This window comes from Plecotus auritus (assembly GCF_963455305.1).
Source record: "Plecotus auritus genome assembly, chromosome: 4".
NCBI lineage: Eukaryota > Metazoa > Chordata > Mammalia > Chiroptera > Vespertilionidae > Plecotus > Plecotus auritus.
Window position 1 is genome coordinate 167,546,108 of NC_137775.1, and position 25,310 is coordinate 167,571,417.

Below are 25,310 nucleotides of genomic sequence, written 5' to 3' on the forward strand. Positions count from 1 at the left end.
GTACAAAGCCACCTCTTGGTTGCCTCTCCCTGCTCTAAGAGACCATCAGAGATGATCTCTGTCACTGGCAGGTGAGGTGTGGAAATGGTCTTCTGCTGACCCTTCTGGACTTAAGTACCTGAGGGATGAGTGACCCTAAAGTATCCAATGATTTTAGCAAGCAGCAGCTTTCCAAATCTTCCCTCCACTACCATGTCATCACCGCTCTTGGGCGTAAACTTTGCAGGTAATTTATGGGTTAATGATTCACATGTACCACCTCCCACTCTCCTGAGAGAGAAGCTCCCATATCTTGCTACCATCTGGAAATCACAGTGCCCTTGGACTTGGCTGCAAGGCCCTGCCACTCCCTGCAGGGAGAGGGCCTTCTCTATGCCCCAGCCTTTACTCAGATTCCTCTTCTCCTTGCCTTATTCTCCCTCCACTCCCAATACACCACACGCTGCATTTTAGTGGTAGTAGTAAATTTTATTTTCATCAACAACAGGAGGGCTTTGGAGCTTCTGTTGCAGAATACTTCACAAGAGCCTAAAATGTTCATTCTTTAGACAGGTTTCTAGCTGCTCACACTGCATTAGATGACAGATAGAAGCAATGGAACCTCTCTGCTTTTGACAATACAATATACTTCGCTAATTTACAATAGAAATATTTTAAAAATACTTAACTTTTTGTAACTATTAACAAAACACACAAAAGCAGTAACACAGTTCAAGTAAACAAGGAATTTCCTATCTCATTTAAGGTGAAAGTCAGGCTAATAGTACCATAATACAACCTAGCATTCTTGTGTATTTGGTACTAATTTGGCTTAAGAAAGGAGTTTTAACGGCTCCCCTCCTGGACTCCACTAGCATGAAACTCCATTCTTACCTTCCCTGTTCACCATGTTGTCTTCAAACACCTAGACAAATGATGCCTGATGTATATATACTAGGCCCTTAATAAATGTGAAAGGCATTTGATGAATAACTATAAAAACTTTTCAGATGAGAAGTCTGTAATTGAGTGTTCCTATAAGCAGACAACAAACAATGGCAAAAGCTATGGTTTAGAGATAAAAACTAAAAGTCCAAAGGGTGGTTAGAATATAAAACCTTACCCATGAATGATAGGTGTGTAACAAGAAGGCTCAAAAAATACCCAGAGATATGAACCTTGAATGAAATCTGGCTCAAAACCAATAAACAAACTAATTTACAATAAAAAACCCAGCTATAAATATATTCCTGGGAAACTTGGGGAAATATAAACTAGATATTAGAAGGTATTATGGATTCTTAGTTTTAATGATAGTATTGGTATTAGGTTGGAGAATGTCCATATTCTTAAGAGATATATACTTGCACGTTTAGAAGAGTCATAGTATTTGTAATACACTCTAAATACAACAAAAAATAAATGTGTATGTGTATAAATATAGAGAAACAGAGATAAAGCAAATATGGCAAAACATTAAGTTATTCAACTGGTTTTCATTGTTCTGTTCCTTTTAAAAAAAAAAAATATATATATATATATATATATATATATATATATATATATATATATATATATAAAATTGATTTTTTACAGAGAGGAAGGGAGAGGGATAGAGAGTTAGAAACATCAATGAGAGAGAGACATCGATCAGCTGCCTCCTGCACACCTTCTACTGGGGATGTGCCCGCAACCAAAGTACATGTCCTTGACTGGAATCGAACCTGGGACCCTTCAGTCCGCAGGCCAACGCTGTATCCACTGAGCCAAACCAGTTAGGGCTGTTCTGTTCCTTTTAAAATTAAAAGTTGGAAATAGGGATGACAAAAAAACCCTGCAAATTTTAGATTTAACTTTTCTTATGAAACATTAGCCAAATAATTCCAGATTGGAAGGTTCTTAGTAAATTTAGCTTCCTCAGGTCAGAATTTCCATCCCCTCACCCATTCTCAACCTAAGAGTAAACTTTTACCAGATTAAAAAGCTGTTCCAATTTTAATGCTGCTAAAAGTCCTACTTCTTGCATTTAATTGCATCTGGCTACCTTTCTGTCCTTTGTTCTGATTAAGTGGAAGAATGCAGTCACAATAAATATCTTAAGGACAGCATTTATAGAAAAGCTACAAATATGATCACCTCCAAACTATTAAATCTCAAATCTCTGTGCTCTTAGAATGATATTCCAACTCCATACTATACCAAGTCCTACTTGATCTGGTCCTGCCTGCCTTCCCAACCCTAACTTGTTTTCTTAAGAGAATCTGAGGACAGCTTCCCGCCTCGGGGCTTCTACATCTGCTAGTCTCTCCACAGAAAATGCTATTCCCAATGCTGGCTGATGCTTGTCCACTGCCTCTCAGTTCGAGTGTCAATTTCTCAAGAGACCCCCTCTCTGACTACCCTTCCCAAAACTGGATCCCCCATATCCACGAGCTCCATATTCATTTCAGGATGCTGACATATGTACAATGACTTTTTTTGTCTGCTCCCTAAATAGAATAAGCTCCTTTACAGTGCAAACCTACCTCTCTTATTTACTACTGAATCCCCAGCACCTAACACCAAGCCTATCACAGGCTCTAATTAACCTTTAAATTCATGATAGGGTGGGGGGGGGGGGTACCAAGAGTTAAAAAACCTGAATTGTAATTCACATTTTATCTTTTCTGTGTGTGACCAAGTCACTTCACCCTTCTGCTCATCAGTGCCCGCTCTATATAATTGGTACAAATGAGTTCATGAACATGGAAAGTGCTTTGAAAGTAAAAACCATTATGTATATAAAAATGATTACACCCAATGAGCTCTGAGGCTTAATCACATCAAGATATCTTCTGGTTTCATTTTGTTTACCTTCCGGTGGTTGTAGATTTCTCCGTTGTAACATAGCCACAAATAAGGATATTTCTTTACTCGAATTGGCTGCATTCCAAACAGCTGGTCAACTACCGCCAACCGGTGAAATCCAAAGCAGCAGTTGGTATATCCATTGACATTCTCAAAGCGAAATGCATCCGGACCCCTGTGTGCAATCTTCATAGCACTCAGACACTGAACAGAAAGGCAGTCATCGCTGCCAAAGAGGGCCCAAATGCCACACATGGTGTAGTGAAGCGACGTGTTCTCTATGGAGGGAAAAGCAGACCTGTTAAATACTCAGTATCTGATCCGAGTTTGTATTAAATCTTGATTCCAAAAACTTGCATAAACCATTTCAAAGACTGAAATATAAACTTTCTTATCTACAGCATAGGATGGAGGCCAACAGGAGTAGAAAATAACTTAATTTACTTACAAGTATTCAGAAAAGATGGATGGCCTTTTTGTCCAACCAGCTATAGCAGCTTAGCACCCAAAGCCTGCATCTCTCTCATCTTGGGATTTGGTCGGCTAGAGCTGGCAGTGTTCAGGCCACATTCTATTCTGCATGCTAGGGTCACTCCCAAAATACAGATGACATGGAGGCTGGCTTCTACCCAGAGACCCCAGCCCTACTCTCTCCAGCCCAGAATCTCAAAAGCCCTCAAAAGTGCATGAGACTCTCTAGATTCCGACAGTATCTTCAGGGGTCTCCTTGACAATTAAATGTATATCCCTTTACCTGTACTAACTGCACATAGAAGATAGCGGGTAGAATGGAAGATGATACATACTGCTAAAGTGTAATATGAAGGCCCTAAGCGGTTTGGCTTAGTGGATAGAGCATCGGCCTGCGGACTGAAGGGTCCCAGGTTCGATTCCAGTCAAGGGCATGTACCTTGGTTGCGGGCACATCCCCAGTAGAGGGTGTGCAGAAGGCAACTGAAGGATATTTCTCTCTCATCGATATTTCTAACTCTCTATCCCTTCTCTCCCTTCCTCTCTGTAAAAAAAAAATCAATAAAATATATTTTTAAAAAAATAAAGTGTAATATGAAGATATACAGCTGTTATAAGCGTTTCACAACTTCTAGTTTACCACTAAGTGATTTATTCAAATGTGATCAAAGAAATTAATAAAGAGAAAAGGAAATCAATATTATCTGATACAGATATTCTGGCTTTATAACAACAACAAAAATTACATTGACAGAAATACACAATGTTCACCATCCAATTGTCCTAAAGCAGTGGTCGGCAAACTCATTAATCAACAGAGCCAAATATCAACAGTACAAGGATTGAAATTTCTTTTGAGAGCCAAATTTTTTAAACTTAAACTTCTTCTAACGCCACTTCTTCAAAATAGACTCGCCCAGGCCGTGGTATTTTGTGGAAGAGCCACACTCAAGGGGCCAAAGAGCCGCATGTGGCTCGCAAGCCGCCGTTTGCCGACCACGGTCCTAAAGGATGGTCTCAAATATTTTTGTCTCAAAGCTGCCTTGGTCAGTAAAAAAGCAAAGTAGATGGGCCATAGACAGTGATGACATCTCTGAAAAACAGCTGGGTTCACCCAGTAGGGTAGGCCAATAAGTAAATAGATAATTCCTACAAATGTTAATTATCTGGCAATTTCAAATTTCAACTGTGAAATAAAGGGTTGTTTTATTTGGATGCTGCCAGCTCAAAACAGTTATTTTATCAAAATAGTAATTTGGAAATGATTGATTTTGGTATTTTTTTAAATGTTAATTTGCAGCAAATGTCTCTAGATAATTTGGGACAAAGATCATAAAGAAAAATATAAACTCAAGTTATATCAATCATTTTGAGCAATTTTCTGAGGGTATTTCATTTGTATCTAAATGAACCTCAAAGCTTCATTTGGCCTCCTAATGAGACTAGAACAAATTAATTGAATATGGTATTAACACAAGCAACTGGAAAATACAGTATATGTCTTATGCCAGTCCTTTCCACGCACTGGGTCAAATACCCAATGATGTGATTTAGTGGGAAAATTCACTGAGATTTAAGTATGACTATTGATAATTCACCTACTTTTGACTCCATACATATATACAATAGAATATTACTAAGCCATAAAAAAGAAAGATTGTCATCTGCAACAAATTATATGGACCTTGAGGTTATATGCTAAGTGAAATAATTCAAAAGAAGATAAATACTATATGCTTTAACTTATACATGGAATCTAAAAAATAAAACAAAAACTCATAGACATAGAGAACAACAGATCAGTGGCTACCAGAGGAGAAGGGGGTTGGAGGATTGGCAAAAGGTGTGAAGGGGGTCAGTTGTGTGGCAATGGATAATAACTAGACATTTGGTAGTGATCATTTTGTAGTGTATACAGCTATCAAATTACAATCTGTACAACTGAAACTTAAATTTTACAAAAAGTGGGCTGGAAAAGTGCTTTGAAAAACCACATGAAGTCATTAGCCAATCACTTAATTCACCTAGGTTCTATTAATGTTGCTTAGAAAATACCATTATTAAGCCTGCTAAAGATAAATACTAACCACTAGCTTGGAAGGGAAAAGGGGGAACAAGTTTGTGAAGCACACTTACTTCTCCAGCAGAAAAAAAAGCCGACTAAAACCATCATCTATTGTATTTATTGGAATCAGTCTCATTAGAGGGCAAAGGTCCCACTGCTGTAATTAGATATGGATAATTACCTTCCCAGTAATTATCCATATCTATAATAATAAAAAGGTAATATGCTAATTAGACCGGACATCCTTCCAGACAAAGCCGGGGCTGCGAGGGAAGCCCAGGTCCCAGTGCCGGAGGAAAGCCAGTGCCGGCAGCTGGGGGAAGGAAAGCCAACTATTTCGTGCAAGTCGGGCCTCTATAGTTTCCTCATAAACTTCTAGAGCAGTGGTGTCCAACATGAATGGGAGCCACATATGTAACTTTAAATATTCTAGTAGCTCCATTTAAAAAAAGAGAAAGTATGAAACTAACAATATTTTATTTAGCACATTTTACCAAAAATAGTATCATTTAAACATTCAATCAGTACTGTATTAACTATTATGAAGGAGGCATTTCTCAATTGGGACTAGCACATCTCAACTGGAACCAGCCAGCATTTCAAGTTCTCAATACAGTCACATGTGGCTAGTCCCTACTGAATTGGATAGTGGTTTTGGTGCATTACATTCTGATTACCAACTACTTAAACTTCATGTCACGTTATTTTTAATTAAGATCTGAGCAACCAACTCCTGGTCAGGTTCAGGACCAGGAGTTGCTTCTATCTTTTTTTTTTTTTTTAATTCTCACCCAAGGATATTTTTCCCATTGACCTTTAGAGCATGAGAGTGGGAGGGAGGGAGAGAAGAAGGGAAGAGTGAGACATACACATCGAATGGTTGCCTCCCGCACTCCCCCTGATCTGGGCCGGGGATTGAATCAGCAACAGAGGTACGTGCCCTAGACCGGGAATCGAACCCTCAACCCTTCGTTCCGTAGGCGATGCTCTAACCACTGAACAACCGTCCAGGGCAAGACTAAATTGCTTCTAATTAATCTTACTGCAATGCGATCAATCAATGAAAAAAGAGTTCTCCGTGCTTTTAAATTATTATTAGTCAAGCACCCAGAGCAACAGATGCTGGGTCTGTGGGCCACGTGATGAAAAGAAAACTGCTCTTTTATTCAAAACAGTAACATTAATATGAAGTTAGTTCAATTGAACAGATAATCCATTGAAAACGAGTAAGCCAGTTCTTTTGCCTTTTTCTGTACCACGCCGCCTGTCGCCCTCAACATATCTCTTTCCATAGGTTTTGTTCAGCAAGTCACCAGAGTGGGGGGAGGAGGGGGTGTTTAGGTAAAAGAGGCGCAGCCAGAGGTGAGAGGCAAAGTACAGGTCCCGAGGCCGAGACCCACAACCGCGACACCGCCCCCTTCTGGACCAGGACCAAAACCAAGCTACCAAATCCCCCTGGGCTCTCAACAGCACCCGGCCACGTGCACCCTCCAGCCGGTGCACGGGAAGGTCTCAGGACTGCGACAATTTCCACAGGCCTCCACGCAATATAATAACAAATAATAAAATTCCCAGGGGGCAACTTAGGCCGCCGCCGCCTCCCCTCTACACTCACTGACGCTCCCTCAGCGGACCACGACGGAGGTCTTTCCTCTCCCGCCAGCTCCCGGGTGCGCAGCAATAGGCCCCGCCCTCTTCACTCGGCAGGAGCCGCAGCATCCGCTGAGCCCGGATCCGCATCTGCCCTCCCATCTGCGGGGCCAGGCAGCAGCGCATCCTCCTCCCGCCCCCGGGGCAGCCCCGAGGCCAGCGGGGAGAGGCGCTGCGCTGGGCGCGGGAGCGAGCCCGGTTTACCTGGGCGCGAGCAGGGCGGGTGAGCAGAAGGCACGGGAGCGCAGACCTGGGCAGCGGGCAGCAGGCGGGCGGGGCGGCGCGGCCGGCCTCCTTTCACTTTATACCGCCTGCCTCCTGTAATGCGTGCGGGAAGTTTCATCATGCCCGCGACAGCCAACCAGCGCGAGCAGGGGCGTGGGCGTGGGCGTGGCCGGGTGGGAGGGCGGGACAGGGCGGGGAGCCAGGGGTGCAAGGAGCTGGGAGAAACTCCCCTGTTTCCAGCTCCTTCAAGTGTTGTTGCACTTGCTGAAGAATAGCTTCAGAGGTCAGTCCAGGGGCCCATTGACACCTGGGGTTACCTTGCCTGCTGTTCTGACAATTAGGGGATCTTTTGCACTCGGTTCTTAAGGGAAGGTTATTTTGAGTTGTAATGAGATAGACAGCATTGTGGAGATGAAAAAAAATTAATTTCCCTTCTTGAATGCTGTGGCTCTACAGAGTTCTCATCACTTTAGTACTTAGCATTTCAGGACGGCAGGAACCCCAGTCATCTCTCATTTCCTTATTTTAGAAATAGAAACATAATGAGGTTATAAGACATAACTATGGTCATATAAGCAGTTAGTGGTAAAATTTACCAAATTGATTGCAGTAGCCCCTCAACATCAGATCTCCCTCATATCCTTAATTGCAAGGTAATTGGGAGGACTAGTTCCTCCTTACTCCTAAGAGAGTGTCTGATACACAGATGTGGACACACAAATATTTGCTAAACTAATGAACAGTGGGGCCAGTAGGAATAGCTGGAAGGGCATCCTCTTTTTATTAAATACAAACTAGATTTCATTATGCTCTCCCTCAGGCAGAGTTAAATTTCCCCTTCTTTGGATATGCAGCCCAGTGTATTTGTATTTTGTGCTGGATCACCTTTAAACTTGTGAGGTGGTTGTACTGTATTTGTGTTCTGTCAGATTGTCCCCTTCTTGGTTGTGTTGAGGTCTTCACCTTTTGAGTCCCAGGGTCAGCTCAGTAGATACTACTAAGTAGATCCTCAAACATGTATTCATTTCGATTTCTCATTACATTTGGTCGCTGACAAATTTCATTTTCAGGAAAAGACTGAACTCCAGTCTGAATATTACCACTTACTGCTTATATGACCATAGCCATGTCTTATAACCTCCTTATGTTTCTATCTTTAAAATAAGGAAATGAGAGATGACTGGGGCTCCTGCCGTCCTGAAATTCTAAGTATTAAAGTGATGAGAACTCTGTAGAGCCACAGCACTCGAGAAGGGAAATTAATTTTTTTCATCCCCACAATGCTATCTATCTCGTTGCAATGCAAATAACTTTGCAATATTGATATTTTCACATTAGGCCCTGATACTTGTAGATCCAGGATGTGAAATCAGGGCTGTCTGGATCTACAGGCCATGCTCTCTTCATCACGTTCTGCCTGTGCGATAAAATGGCAAGAAGAGCTGGGATGCTGGCGACGCTGACAGAGAGTGAGGGGCTGACAAACCTCTCTTATTTTTACTGAACATGAATGATTTCCATTCAGGATTAAATACATATTCTTTTCCAGATTTCATCCCTGTTGCTAGATTGGAACATGACCCTAAAATGGGGCTTTTTTTTTTTTTTCCTATTTATTATCTCCGCTGAGAGTTTGAAAGGGGAGACTCTCCATTTTAAAGGGACTGTTGAACTGGTACCAGTACTACCTTCGGGTTTATTATGTGGTACACGGAAAGATGTGTCCTCAAAAACAGGTGTTTAAGGCCTAACATTTCTTCATACAAAATCTAAGTCAAGTTGGTAGCCAAAACAGATCAGTGGTCCCTAAGCATTTTAAGTACAAAGATTCCTTTTAGAATCGCACACGAAGGTTTTCTTGACCTGACACCCACAAGCAAATGGTGTGCTTTTAGTATCCCTTTGAAAGAGAAAATATACCACCATGATAAAAAATAAGCAAGGTAACAACTTCATAACTCTTAAATAAATTTGTATTTTATTAATCACATCAGCACCAAAATAAATTGAGAAATAGTAATTACAAATGCAAGACATACTCGATCAGACTATTGTCAGCGCTTCTAGAGTATGCAAGTTTGATATCCCCACACAATATTATTCGTGACTAGTTCAAAAATTGCCAAGAATATAAAGCTCCTAAGCACAGAGCATGCAGTGGACACGTAGTAGTTGACAAGTAGTTGGCAAGAACCAAGATGATAGATGACTAAGTTCTAAGGCTCCTTATTGCCCTAAAGTTTTCAGCATCAAACAGACTTCGCTATATCCTCATCTACATAATATCTCTTAAACCTGGGAAAGTGGGTCTTCCATCCACATTTTACAAACATAAAAATGAGGCTCAGAGAAGGTGAGGGAGTTAACCAGACACACACACAGTTTCAATTAAATCCTAAGGAACGGAATCGTAATCTGTATAAATCCAGAGCCCATTTCCCTTACCACGCTGGCTATGCAGTGGAAGACAGATACTTGGTATGTTCTCTAGTTTGTGCGAATATCTTCCACTTGTCCCTCCAGAGCCACTTCCCATCCTTCTCCACCTCACTTTGGGCCCTGGCTCCCTTGCCCTCCTCTTTCAGTGGAAACGTCCCAAGGGAGACCCTTCAAGGAGACGCAGAGGACGGGAAGGAGAAATCTCAGGGCATTTCTTCTCCTGACTCCCTTACCACAAAATTCCTCCCCTGCAGTCCACAGCGCCTGTCACCTGGCCCTCTCCATAGCACCTTCTCTTCAGATTCCAGGAACTGCTCTCTCCTCTCCCCTTCAGTCCTAGTCCTTGGGTGCTGAACGCTCTTGCTTTTCCTAAACCTGCCCACACTTCTGTCATTAGTCCCCAGTGGACTTCCTATGAGAACCCTACCCGATACACCGATCTAAGATATAACTGAGGATGTGGTGGACTTAACTACAGTGGGAGATGATTCATACACTCTCTTAATTATTAGACACAAATGAAAACTAAATTATCGTGGCCTATTATCCCACATCTTATCCTACCCCCACTTTAAAACCCCCCTCTAAAAGCAGCCTTGGAACATTTAAAATTCTTTGACCTGAGTCAGAATAAAATCCTTCTCTACCAAATAAAACCTTTAGGCTACCTTGTAACAGACTGCACTTGTTCAGCCCTGAGAGCATTAATTAAAATGAAGTAAAATAAAATAACTTTAAAGTTCTTTTCAATAACAACTAAATTGGTTTTTCTTAATTATTTTTTGTAGTTGGATCCATCTTCTAGAATTTTTTTTGATGTAGTAATTAGACTATACCACATGATGGTAGTAGCTATCCTTTGATATTCATTGACTAAAAATATGTACACAATAAAAAGCTTCATTCATGTTAATAACACTTAAACTAAAGTTGCTTTTTACTCAACCCAACATAGCTTTGTAACATTAATATTTGTTAATGAGTAAGACTTATGTATTAAGTCTTTAGAAAATGCTATACAACTATTCAGATTTGCCAGCCTCTGTCAATAAGTCCAGAGCTACTAGGAGCCTATGTCCCACATGTTAAATAACACCAAATCAGAGTTTCAATTAGTTTATAAGCCCACCTCAGCCCCCCAAATAGAACATGCTTCTAGAACAGGCCACATTGTTACTAGTAGCAATTTCCTAAACAGCAATTTCCTAGATGGGTTTCCAGCAATAGAGCCACCCCTGGAATCGCAATAATCAGAGCGCTTGACCTAGGACCCACACTTGAGCTTTGCGCTGGCTATAAATTTGCCCATTCAGAGCAGAATTCAGGGTGCCACCTGTGTGGGTGAGCTCTCGTGATACAGGATGGAGTCAGAGTGCGATAAAATGGAACTGGAGCCTCCAAACTCTTGCCCTGCCCAGCAAATGTAAGCCGCAGGCCTTCTCAACAGCCTGTGCTGCTGTTTCTCTGCTGTTAGATCTAATTTTTAACGATGCTTTTTACCAGGTGTTAAAATGCAATTTGAAAGAGGACTTCTGACCTTCAGTTCTGTGTCCCCTACTTCTCTTCTGATTTCATAGAAATTCCCTGTGATGCCTACATTTAAGTCAGCAGGTCAACTAATAATATGAAAAATTCCAAAGTTCCAAGAATTAGTCTATCATAACTCTTTGATTTGTCACTCCAGGATCTGTTACTTAGCCTCAGTAAAACAAAAAGGGGAATATTAACACAGGTTGTGTACATATGCATCTTGTAGTAGCACAGAGTTCATAAAACTGGGAACCATCTACTCTTTCAACAAAATGTTTATGTAGTTCCAAATATGAGACGAGTGGATAAAAAAGAAATAAGAATGGGGGGTGGGGTGGGGAGAGATTAACCAAAGAATTTATATGTATATATGCATAACCCATGGACACAGACAATAGGTTGGTGAAGGCCTGGGGGAGAGTGGGAGGGAGGTGGTCAATGGGAAAAAAAGGGGGGGGGGCATCTGTAATACTTACAATGATAAAGATAAATTTTTTTAGCCCTAACTGGTTTGGCTCAGTGGATAGAGCGTCGGCCAGTGGACTGAGAGGTCCCAGGTTCTATTCCGGTCAAGGGCATGTACCTTGGTTGCGGGCACATCCCCAGTGGGAGGTGTGCAGGAGGCAGCTGATCGATGTTGCTCTCTCATCGATGTTTCTAACTCTCTATCCCTCTCCCTTCCTCTCTGTAAAAAATCAATAAAATATATATTTTTTAAAAAGATAAATTTTTTAAAGGAATAAGAAAACCCTTGAAAAAGGTGAGTGGATTACAGGAAGGGACAAAAATGGGAGGAAAGTATTAAAGCTGCATCTTTGAGCCATACAATAAGAAAATTACTCTGGGGAAAAATGTTTGATTGACTGGGTTCTTTATTTCTCAACTTCATACCTAGCTATTTGGAGGTTTCCCAGTTTGCTGTTATGTACGAGAAGGTGCTTCAGTATTTGTTAGGGACATACTCACTGTTTAAAAAAAAAAAATTCACTCTTAAAGCTTTTCTGAAAGAAAGGGATTTTATTTAGCCAAATGCTAGCCGAAAAAGGACCAGGTCCTGGGGATGAAGTCTGAACCACCAGCACCAACTCTAGATGGAGAAGACAGCACACCTGTCATCCTGAGTGGAGAGCTCTTTTATACATTATGTTTTGGGGAAGAAAGATTTTAAGTTGTTCTGAAAGAATTTACATGGTTACAGAGAAGGGGGAGCCGGAAAAGGTGGAGTGGGGACGGTTTTATGGTAGCTGCAGTCTGTAAGGAAGAAATATTTACTACTTTTGATTGGTTACAGGCAACAATCCTGAAAGTTCATGCATAAGCAAGATGAGGTGACATTAGCCAATGGATGCCTGGAGGTTGATTGAACTCTCCAACATCACATTCGGGCCCACAGCTATTAACTGGTGAACTACTTCTGTCCCTTTCTCTCACTCTCTGGCCACTGTAATTCAATTTATGACATCTCATAATTTTTCTCTTGTCAACTACTTGCTATAACTATGCTCTTCTGTATTTTCTTTCCCCTCATCTTTAATGGTAATTCTTTGCCTTTTCAGATCAACTCAAATACTACCTGGAATACTTGTTACTGAATAAATACTGGTTGAATTATCACATGGCTAGTTGGAGTGGAATAATTAGAAGAGTAGGATGTTCTCTCTTCGTTGTGGCTGGGACTGCTATACCGTTAACCAAAGCTCCCATCGTCCTGGCGTAGTCAGCTACCTGGATTCCAATGATTAACCTATGTGTATTCCAGTCTTGGGTGACACAATTCAAACACAGCCATGTAAGCTGCATCTCGTTCACAGCTCATCAACAGCCAGCTGGTCAGGGTGCATCCACTGTTAGTCTTACTACCCCTCCAGCCTCCATGGAGTCTGCCCAGAGCAAGTCACTGTTCTCTCTCTGTCCAGACCACTCAGTACCAATCCCTCAGTTCCCCATTTCTCCCGGACACAGTAACCTTCTAGCAGCCACCCCATTTAAGCCCTCTCAAATAACCTCCTGGTACTCCAAAGAATGAAAATAAAGGCCACGTTCAGTAGGGGCCCCAGCGATCAGAGTAGGAGACGCTGGCTGTCTTCCCTCCCGGTGTATACCTTGGAGCATAATAAGCCTTTATCCCTGCAAAGTTGAGGAAGCCACAGTTGTGCCCTGTCCAGGGCTGGGTATTCAAACTGAACAGGTGAAGTCCCAGCAACTATAACCTCCTGCCTCTGGTGCTGCTATTGGCTAGCCACCCACTCCCTCCAAGCTCAGAACTATGATGTTAACTAACCCATGTTTCCCTGGCATGGTTCTCAGCAAGCTCTCTTGGCAGAGAAGCCATATTGAATGGATGAGGGATGCAGGTTTAAATAAGTTACTTCATCTCTCATCCATAAAATACCTATATTGAAGAGAATTAAAAATAATGTTTGTAACATACCAAACACAATCCCCAGAATCTGGTAGGGGGGTGATAAATGGGAGTTATTATAGAATATGATTTGGCATCTGCCCTCTGAATGTATACACACCTCAGCTGCAAACCAGAGTCCTTGCATCTACCAGGTGATCTCAAAGATTTAGAGACATGCTAGCCTGCCGCCCCTCCCCACTTCAGACTAGAGACCACTTCGGACCAGACACTCCCCTGCTCTCCACATAGGTCACCCACTGTTCTGTCTCATAAGACAGCACGTGGAAGGGGGATGTAAAATTAAAGGAATGGCCCTAACTGGATGGCTAAATGGATAGAGCATCAGCCTGCGGACTGAAGGGTCCTGGGTTCGATACTGGTCAAAGGCACACGCCCAGGTTATGGGCTCAATCCCCGGTAGGGGGCATGCAGGAAGCAGCCGATCAATGATTCTCTCTCATCATTGATGTTTCTATCTCTCTCTCCCTCTCCCTTCCTCTCTGATATTGATAAAAAATATATTTAAAAAAATAAAAATAAATGAACGAATACTGAAAAGTTTATAAAACAAATTTTAAAAATGTTTCTAACAAATCTCACCAATGTAGATGATCATTACTTGTCAATTTTAGGTAATGGACTTACAAACTGAAAGTCAAAGAAAAAAGTTATATATTCTCTTGTGGTTCACAGTCCTGGCTGTGAACCAGTATCACAATGAAACCCCAAAACAGCAGATTCTGAGACTTTAGTCCAGAGACAATGAGTCCATAATTCTGGAGAGGAGCCCATACATGGTTATATTTCAAATTATCCCTGCTGACACATATGGGTATTGGAAGTGAAAATCACTGACCTAAGCTCACATTTAGGAATATGGGCTTGGAAAGCACCAGAAAAATGACAGCAGTTGCTCAGGATGATGGAGTTCTGCACATTTTGGGGGGTGGGGAGGGTGTGGTTCCAAATGTTTTATTATAATACTCTTTGAATACTAAATTTAGAAAATATTAATTATAATTGTTTGCAGAAAAAAATGCTGTCTGAATAGAGAGCAGGTAGCAAGAGAGAGGGTGCCTGGACAGGGAAATGAGAGGGAGCTGTGCTGGATATGGACAAAGAAATATCATCCCAAGGAAGCCTTCTGTCCTGCCACCACCTCCTCCAACTCTTCCCAAGCCCCGCCCAAAGCCAAGCATTCACCTTGGTACCTGTGTGAGGCAGAGCCATGGAGGTGTGAACGCTGTAAGGTCAAGGGTGTCCTTGGTTGACACAAGTGTTGAGAAATCTAGATGAGAGGGAGCTATAGGGATGGCTGCTAAGTGCTTTCCCTTTCAAAACTCCAATCTCAGTTAAGCCACTCAACAACCTTGCAAAGTCAATTAAGACAAGGATGTGGAAAAATTGGACCTCATACATTGGTGGGAATGTAAAATGGTTCAGCCACTGCGGAAAACATTTTGGCAATTCATCAAAAAATTAAATATAGAGCTACCATATGACCCAGCAATATACTCAAAAGAATTGAAAAAAATTACTCAAAGAAGTTCATATACAAGAATGTTTGTAGCAACACTAGTCACAATAGCCAAATTGATCAAATGTCCTTTGATGGATGAATGAATGAACAAACTGTGGTAATACATTCAATAGAATCTATGTATGTAGGTGCAAATGTAGGCACAACAAGGGATGAAGTACAGATACCTGTTACAACATGAATGAGCCTCAGAAGCATTACCCTAAATGAAGGAAGCCAGACACAAGGGTCACATACTATATCATCCCATTTATATGAAATACCCTGAGTAGATAATTCCATACAGACAAAATGCCAAGAATTTTATGAATTTAATATAATTTTAAGGAATCAATATTTATTTTATAAGTAAAATCAGTAAATTTTCTATAGAGTTAAAGTGGAATTTCAATTGCTATGCTGGTTTCTGGACAAAACTATACTCATCTCTCACCTTAATCCTCTGTTTGACAAAATAAGAGGATATTAAACCCAGAAGATGGCTTGATATAAATGGGAAACATCTGGGGAAAATATTTTTCTCCCCATTTTATAAGAATAAAAAGCAATTTGTGTTCAAAAGAAATCAAGTGATTTTCCAAGGACACATAACCAGAAAAAGTTCCTTAAAGATTTCAATTTAGGTTTGTCCAAATCTGGAGCCCATTGTCTTTCTACCACAAGAACTTCCTAGGATGTAGAAGGCTGGAGTTCTATTATAGCATTGCTCACCTACAGAATGGCTTTAACTAGGATAAACAAAAAAACAATAAGTACTCTCTCTTAAAAATTAAACACAAAACAAAAGGAAATTATATATGCACATCTCTAAACTCAACTCCATTCACAATTTAGAGAACCACTGTAAAGGCTGGAAGAATTTATCATTCTTTTAACTGAGTCATTGGAGATTCAGAACAAAATCCTCCCCTTCTAACTAAAGACCAGGTGAGTCATCTCTCCGAATTACCATATGATACATGTAAGCCCTTGGCCTAAAAGAACACATCCTGGCTCAGCCCAGAGAGTCTCAGTTATAGTAACTAAGATTTTTAAAATATTGATATGGTTGCTATGTAAATCTGCTAAATCAATGCTTCTCAGCCATTCCAGTTTATGGATGACTTTTCTAACATCTGGACCTTTTCCAGACATGCATCATAGAAGCTATTCTCTTAGTAGTCACTGGTGAGAAAATATATGAAAGAATGACTTTAGAAACCCTTTAAAATAAATTCCTATCGCCGAAACCGGTTTGGCTCAGTGGATAGAGCATCAGCCTGCAGACTGGAAGGTCCCAGGTTCGATTCCGGTCAAGGGCATGTACCTTGGTTGCGGGCACATCCCCAGTAGGAGGTGTGCAGGAGGCAGCTGATCGATGTTCTCTCTCATCGATGTTTCTAACTCTCTATCCCTCTCCCTTCCTCTCTGTAAGAAATTAATAAAATACATTTAAAAAAAATTCCTATCTTATCCATAACTGAGGTACACCTAACTATTTATCAGAGATGATTATTCAGTCTACAAAAATATACAAGAGCAATAACTGTGAGTCCATGAGCCACAGATGAGAAAACACTGAACTAGATGCCCAGCTTAGAGTCCCCAGCCATGGGGCAATGTCATGACTTCAAGGATCTGTAAGCACTTTGCCTTGTGGATCCTTCCCTCTATTAAAAAAAAAAAAAAACACCCTAAAATTTATATTTTATAATTGTTAGGGTACACAGACAAATATTATTGATATGTTAAAATATTTTCTTTAACTTAAAAGTTCATTTTTTCCTTCTGATATTAAAAGAAATGAAAATATTTTCACTATGTGTCCTCAACACTGTGCCTAATGGAGAAGCCAGCCCTGCCCAGGTGTACTAGTAAGCTCCTTCAGGGCAGTGTGTATAGCAAGAACTCACTATTATTTGGGTTGTTAGTCAATAATCATAGTCATATTTTTCTCATCACTTCAATCCAGGGCCTAAAAGGACTTCTTACATGGAACAGACTGTTGAATCTCAGAGGGAAGGCAAGGGAGGGTGGTTGGGTAGGAAGAGATCAACCAAACAACTTGTATGCATATATGCATAACCCATGGACACAGACAATAGAATGGTGAAGGCCTGGGGCGGGGACAAGATGGGCTAGAAGAGGTCAATGGGGGAAAGAGGGGAACGGATGTAATATTTTCAACAATAAAGATTTTTAAAAATATAAAACAAACAGCCCGGAATGTGAACTACTGAGAAGCGGGAGACCAGTAAGGACACAGAAGATGGTGATGCAGCTGTAGAGAAGCCCAGACATTTCCACGGCAAGCTCTGTAGGGCATGGTACCAACTAGACCAGAAAGATGAGGAGGGGGAGAAGTCTGGGGTGGTTTCCCATGTACCCGTTGTCACTGATGACCACTCAGCTCCAAATTCACCCAAAGCCTGCTCTGTGAAGCAAACCAGGGCCCTTTCAATGCTTTCCTGTTGCCAGCTGCTACAAGGTTAAAGTTTGTCAATAGACAGCACAGGAGGAAGGATTCTGGAGAAGTGTGTGTGTCTTTCTCCAGGGTCACTGCAGATTTCCCCAGTGGCCAACAGCTTCCCCATCACTTCCCACCCCCGCTCCCGCCCCTGAAAGTTTTGTAGTAGAATGCCTCCAGTGAGACACCTCCCTGTGAACAGATTTCCTTGTCACCCCCTAGAGGGCTCATTTCTGGCAAGTTCCACCAGCATTGCACCACAGCGACTACTCTGCGACCGAGTGAGCTGCTCTGCCCCCTCCAGCAAGGTCTGGCCTTAGCCTGAAAGGGGTGGGTGCACCCAATCTCAGCTCTGGGGGAAGTGGCTGCTCCTTTTATCTCTTATTCCTAGATTCATTTAGGTTCTTTTGACCTCTTCCCAGCTCATCTCTTGTTACTTCTATTCCCTTTACTAGTTAATCGTTTTTTTATATTAAACTTTCCCATTACTGTGTGATTTCTGTCTCCTGGCGAGGCCAGACTAATATATGGTTCCTAAATTAAATTCATAAGAATAGTAGTTTTATTAATAAACTAGGGGCCTTGTGCACAAAATTTGTGCACTGGGGAGGGGTCCCTCAGCCCAGCCTGCCCCCTCTCACATACTGGGAGCCCTCAGGGAATGTGCAACTGATGGCTTAGGCCCGCTCCCCATTGGGAGCAGACCTAAGCCCCAGTCTGGCCTCCCTTTGCAGGAGGCGAGCGGGCTGATCAGGGGAAGGTGCCAGCCCCATCACCCCATTGCTGCAGCCACTGCCAGTCACCGCAGCCGCCAAGGTATTTTCATCAACATGGACTCCAGTCCCTTCACCATGAAAAAATGACAACTTTCTTTAAGCATTTTCAAGATGTGTCTTTCACAGGATATGACATTTCTTTCTTTATTTTTCTTTTTATCCTCACCTGAGGATATGTTTCCATTGATTTTTTTCCCCTTCCCTCTGATCCCAGGCTCGGCCCCTGCCCAAGCCTAAAGCCTCCGCCTGATGGCCGGCTGGGAGTGACCTGGGTGCCGAGGAGGTTCCCGGGACCTAGGTATGTATGCAAATTAACCGCCATCGTTGTGGAGTTAATTTGCATACTCACTCTGATTGGCTGTGGGGGTAGCGGAGGTACGGTCAATTTACATGTTTCCCTATTATTAGGTAAGATATAAAAAAGAGGGAGAGGAGGAGGTTCAGAAAGCAAAAAAATTGTTCTGTTTTGTACATGTTAAACTAAGGTATTTGACAGACATTCAGGAGGCAGCCAAGAACAGGATTTTACATTACCTGGTACTTAACCAAAATACACAGTCCTAACTCTACCGACTAAGATGTTTATTGAGATGTAGTATTAGATTAAAGCACAGACACCTGTGCTTTAAAAAAAACATCTCCATAGATGGTTCTCATGTGCATTTTCAATATTTGGCAGTACAGTGTGCTGATTAAGAAAAGTTTTATAGTTGGATTATCTGGGCTTAAATCTTGTTTTACCTTTTATTAGTGTTAATGGTGACTTTGGACAATGATGAGCCTCTTCTGAAAAATGTGGCTAGTAATATTTAGCTGTTTACATTGTAAAGATTAAATCAGATGAAGACATGTAAATAGATCTTGGCACATATTTTAGTAAATGATAGGAGTGATTATTTTTCTCATATGTTCTGAATCTGCTTTATTTTTCTACATTCCCCCACATGATATATTATACATTTATGCCCTTGTTTTGAAATTCACCTCTCTAGAAAGTAAACTCCAAGAAAGTTTTCTCCATAGGGCCTGGGACCACGGTAGGTACTCAACAAGTATTAGTTGAGTGAATAAATTATATAGATCTGAGCGGCAGCATAATATTTAGGGGACAAAATCAGTTACCCTGAAAGAGCAAGAGATGGTTTAATTAAAAAAGAAAGAAAGAAAATACGTTAGAATTTGCACATAATAAATGTAAATCAAACCATTGAAAAAATAAAATAAAACAGAGGCAATATTTTACAAGTAGTAAGATGATAAGTAAAGACATTATAGGGGTGGGAAAACATTTCCTCTATCTTCTTAGGTTCTTTAGATGGGATCTCTGATTAAACTGACAAAGGACAGATTAACAGGAGAAAAGGCATACAAATTTTATTTGATGTTTATTTTGGATGTACACAGAGGCCTTCATAGAAACTGAGTGAATATCCAAAAAAGCATTTAGACCCAGGGGCTTATATATCACTAGTGGCCCGGTGCACGAAATTCGTGCACAGGAGAGGGGGTGTCCCTCAGCTGGGCCTGCACCCTCTTCAATCTGGGACCCCTCAGGGGATGTCCAACTGCCAGTTTAGGCCTGATCCCTGTGGGATCCCTCTGGCCCTGTGGGGTTGGGCCTAAACCAGCAGTCGGACATCCCTCTCACAATCTGGGACCGCTGGCTCCTAACCGTTCACCTGCCTGCCTGCCTGATCACCACTAACCACTCTGCCTGCTGGCCTGCTCGCCCCCAACTGCCCCCCTAAGCCAGCCTTCTTGCCCCCAACTGCCCCCCCTTGCCGGCTTGATCGCTCCCAACTGCCCCCCTGCCAGCCTGATCGCCCCCAACTACCCCCCTGCCAGCCTGCTCACACCCAGATGCCGCCCTCCGCCAGCCTAATCACCCCCAACTGCCCTCCCCTCCTGGCTTGATCGCCCCTAACTGCTTCTGCCTCAGCCCCGCCACCATGGCTTTGTCCGGAAGGTCTCCCGGTCTGATTAGCGTATTACCCTTTTATTAGTATAGATTTTAATAAAGGGTGATAAATGGTAGAGACCAAACTAGATAAATGAAAGGAGTTTGGGCAGTAAATTGTGGGGAAACTAATGGAAGATATGGGTTACTTATTAAAGTTTTATTTATTTAGACTCATCTTGGTGCTATCTCCACCTCCAGTGATAAAGATTGTTCTTCTCTTCCAGGTATGAGAAAGGGAGACACCTTCACAAAGTGAAATGTATGCCCAGTTTGAGTGCAAGAAAGGTAGAGAGCTTTTCCTGCTTCTGCTGCTTTGCAATTGCCTGCAGCTAAAATAATCCTTATGCCTAAGAGGCATATTCTGATCCCCTTCAACATTAAGGAGGACAAGTCAGAGAGGAAAAAAGAGAATCAGAAGAAGGTAGAACAAGAAGCCAATGGAATAATGTGATAGAACAACCAGAGGCTAGTTAACATGTTTAAGGAGGATCGGGAGTGAATCTGTCCGCTGGATTTGGCAATGAGGAAGTCACTGGTGACCTGCTGTAGTGAGGGTAGAGATCGTATATCTCTGGGACTCTGAAATTCTGATTGGTAAAATCAGTACATAATTCTAATAAGGACAGCAAAGTGGAAACTAAGTAGGAAGAGAAGATTGGTCCTAATGTATTTATAGGAAGATTAAATGGTTCCATGAACCACGAATCTGCCAAAGACACAAAATTTATTTGTACAGCACAAGTCTGGGACTCTGAGGACTCTGAACTACAAACACAGGTATCCACGCTCTCCAAATATCAGTATTCTAAAAATAGTTACCTCCATGTGTGATCAGTTGAAACCATGAACCACTAAAATACCAACCTCTTAAGTCAATCAAGCTCATTGCTTAAATAAAATGCTGACTCACAAACAACTTTATATAATTTGACTTCTTGTATAATTTTAACTACTGGGAATGAATTCTTGTCCCCAGGGTAGAAATATTTCTCACTTTTTAAAGTAGTATGTTGGATTCCAGTTTAATGTCAGGCCACTGTGAGTTTAATCACTGTAATTCTATCCATCTCAGATCTGACCACTTCTGGGACACTTCTTGGAAATTTTCACTGTGGAGGAAAAATCTGAGGTTCAAAGCTCAGATTGTGATGATTTGGGAAATGACACATTCCCATGAGATCATTTGATGGCCAGCCTGTCTGCCTGTCTAGTCACTCCTCCGCCCATATTGTATATTATAGCAGTGATATCGGCCAAGGAAGAACACAGCATTCAAAGACTTTTCTTTCTGAAAGTCCATTGGGCAAGGACAGGAAAGACACAGGATGGTAGCTTACTCTGAGGTTATGGTCAAAGGCAGGCTTAGAGGAAGGGCCATGTAAAAAGTAAGTTTCTTGTTATGAGGCAGAGGGAACAATGCAAGAAGTACCTTTAGGAAGAATAGTCCCCCCAAAAAAGAAGGTGGCAACTATATAATTCAGTATCCAGAAGAAGGGACTGATCTCTGAGAGAAGGGTCCTCTGTTCTCTCCCGAAAGGAGACAAGGGGTAGGAAAGACTTAATAAGTTACATGTAAGCCTAGAGAAAAGTAGAAGAGAAGTTGGAAGAGCTTGTATTTCAAGGATTCTATTTTCCCCAAGAAAACTGCTAAGAGTGGTAGGGTTAGGGAAAGGGCTTGCAGATATTGGTGAAAGTTTAGAATACCTGAGAAAGCAAATGGGAGAGGAGATGAATGGGGGAAAATGAGAGGGAAAAATGGATATCATTGAGGTCACCCAGAGGCTGGAAATCACTCATTTCTCGTGGTACAACCACTTGGCAGCCAGTATCAGAAGTGAAGAAAGCAGATGGCTGGTGAATACAGATTAATTTGCTCCAAACTGGAGCAAACATAAAAGGATGAAAGGCCAAGGAAAATAAGACTTTTGATGAAAGAGTCATTAATGTGATGAAATTTGGGTTTGGGGCTGCGAATGGAAAAATGTGAAACCATAAACAGATCTGTGGAGAAGGAGAATATAAAGGCACAAAAGAAGTAGGCATATTAATAAATTGGGCTTATGGGAGTGATAAGACAATTGAAGGGGTATAAAAATGGAAGATGATGCCGGAAGTGAGGATTATAACATTGGGGGAATTGACAGAACCCAGGTTTGGTTCTCTGTCAGAGAGTCTATTAAAAACTTCCCAAATGAGACTGCTGAGTGGTATCAAATACCAAGCTCCCCAGGAAATTCTGGGCCAGGGTGTTCACAAATTCCTGATGTCTGGTCATGAACCCTGTGTTGAAAGACCCTTGCGATGCAGACATCCAGTGATGCCTACGGCTTGTTAAATGATACCATCCAAGCTTGATTTCTCTATCCTAATTACCCCGACAAGGATCTGCATGTGAGTTGGATCCCAGCCTTACGTACAGCTCCCGGGCAGCCCAGGCCTCTATTCACGTTTGCCCAAATTCTGGCCCTCCAAGAAAGGAACAGAGGCATCCACTTTAAACCCAATAGAGGCTGGCATATTTCAGCAGGATGTAGTATTTGGGATCTCCACCCCTTTGCCTACTGTCCAGGAAGCTGGAAACAAGAATTATTATTAGCCAAAGCTGCTGTTAAGCCCTAGAAGCAGTGCCTTCAGAAAACTACCCAGAGGTGATGGCTTTACTCAGTCAACTGTCAAATGCTGACTGCTCAACTATCAGCAAATCAACCTGTTGATAATACTGAGCTTATTGTTTAGTATGGTAAGAGAGACCACCAGCTTCCTTAGAGCTTTGGCAGTGTCTCAGGAAGGGGGGAAGGGAATGGATAGCAAGATTAGAATCTATTGAAAACTAGAAGTTTGATTTAAAGTCGTTCTTTCAAAGAAGCAGGGTGGGGTAAATTAGGCTTGGGTAAGGACCACAGTGCAAGTCCAGGATTAGTGAAAATAGCAAGACATTGATTTTGAGGCAAGGGATTAAAAGAACGTTGGTGCAAACTCTCTCTGTTGATGCTTTTCATTGAGGAGTTGGTGGGTCTGCATTAGTTTCCTATTGCTACTATAGCAAATCACCCAAAATGTAAACAACATGAAGTTTGTTATAGTACAGCCCTGGAGGTCAGAAGTCCCAAAATCAAAGTGCTGACAGGGTTGCATTGCTTCTGAAGGCTTCGGGGGGATAAGCTATTTCCTTACACTTTACAGCTTGGCTCATGGCCTCTTCCTCACATCACCCTGACCTGCTTCCAGCCTCGTCTCCTCTCATTCGCTGAATCTGACTCTGACTCTCCTGGGAGAAAGAAAAAATGGAAGTGGGGATGTGATGCTAGGTCTGTGAGCCAGGCTGTCAGGAAAGACGTGCAACTCTGAATTGTGGAGGAGGCTTTGGTTGCTGGTTTCTCATTTCCACAGAGAATACGGAGGGGCTGCCTTTTTCTAGTATTTGGCGATTGCCTGGTTTTAACGTTCTGTACATGCCAGTATCTTTTATATGTGTTTATATCTTTTTTGAAGAAGTTCATTCATTCAAAAAATATTTATTTATTCAGACCTTATCATGTGTCAAGATTCTAAACCCTGGTAACACAATGAACAAAACTATGAAAAACTCTACCAACTGGAGCTGACATGCTAATGAAATTATCACCACTGTAGAAATTATTCTCCTTATCTCCCCCCGCACCCCCCACACACTGTGTTATAAATTGTTTAGCACATTTATTTGCCTTTAGTTCTTCTGCCCAAATGAAACATAATGTGGTAAAGACTTGTTCCTGAAACATTTGTAGAACTGATGAATGGTGACTACAAAAAAATGGCTAGAATAATAGACTGCCTTCATTATGCCTGTATCAGATTTAATGGAGCTTTTCCTTTTGTCGATAGGCAAAATTAATACCTGCCTCCCTCTGTAGTCTCAAGCTTCTATTTCAGTCCAACTGCAGCAGGTTTGGTTAAGTTGACGTCTTTGTCTCCACCATATTGGAAGTACCTTTGATACTGAAACTAACGGAAGTACAACTACATTCACCAGCACTAAGAAGACTCAAATATTTATTCAGTTCACATCAATGTTGATTTTTCATTATATTTAATAACTAGATAATCTCTCCATCCATAGAGTTAAAACTACAGCTAAGATATGACTTTGGGCTTAAGCCCCAGTCACATAATTGAGTTAGGATGTGACCATAAGCAACTTGCATTCCCTCCTGAGGTTTCCACACCTGTTAAACGATGCATGCTAATGAATACACTCTCAGAGTCCTCGTAGTTCTAGAATTCTAAGCATTAAATAGATGTGAATTAGTAAAATATGGCACTCTTAAGTAGTGAAAATACTATTGGTTGATCTTCAAAAGATCAAACTTGCCTCATTTAAAACTCATAATATTTTAAAGTATTTTATTCCTTTGTAAAATTATTTATAGTGAAGGACTTGAGGTTCAAAGCCACGACCCAGTCAAGATCAAATGGTTGCTCGGTGTTTGTCCAGCATTTGAACCCAAATCTATTTAATTTGAAGTTTAATGCATTGTCCATGTAGTATGAAGCTGACTCAGATGGGTGGCTTTACTAGGATAGAAACCAGTCACTTTGTTATTGGGGTTGTACTTCTGTTGTACTTTTTCTTACAGGATACAATAGAAAACAAATTGTCATGGATTAACAGCATAAAATTATCACTATAATATTATCACTAAATAATTTTGCTGACTCCTGCTCCATTCACTTATTGGAATTTATAAGTGCTAGAGACATAAAAATTCTTTGAAATGCGCTATTAAGAATGAACTCAGGCCAAAACCGGTTTGGCTCAGTGGATAGAGCGTCAGCCTGCGGACTGAAAGGTCCCAGGTTCGATTCCGGTCAAGGGCATGTAACTTGGTTGCGGGCACATCCCCAGTGGGAGGTGTGCAAGAGGCAACTGATTGATGTTTCTCTCTCATCGATGTTTCTGACTATCTATCCCTCTTCCTTCCTCTCTGTAAAAAATCAA

General features: G+C 41.5%; 1 protein-coding gene across 3 annotated transcripts in view; it reads right to left on the reverse strand.

The window, feature by feature from the left end:
• The window catches only part of ASNS (asparagine synthetase (glutamine-hydrolyzing)), a 106,877-nt gene that overhangs the window by 16,883 nt on the left and 64,684 nt on the right, over positions 1 to 25,310 (reverse strand). The window contains exons 1-2 of one of the 3 annotated variants that reach the window (XM_080664521.1): positions 7,217 to 7,361; positions 2,833 to 3,104 (exon numbers count right to left, since the gene is read on the reverse strand). In XM_080664521.1, coding sequence (XP_080520647.1) covers positions 2,833 to 3,104; positions 7,217 to 7,358 — 414 coding nt within the window. In that variant the 5' untranslated portion in view covers positions 7,359 to 7,361. Of the gene's footprint in view, positions 1 to 2,832; positions 3,105 to 6,977; positions 7,113 to 7,216; positions 7,362 to 25,310 lie in introns of those variants that run through there. The other 2 variants (XM_080664522.1, XM_080664523.1) reach the window with 2 other exon arrangements.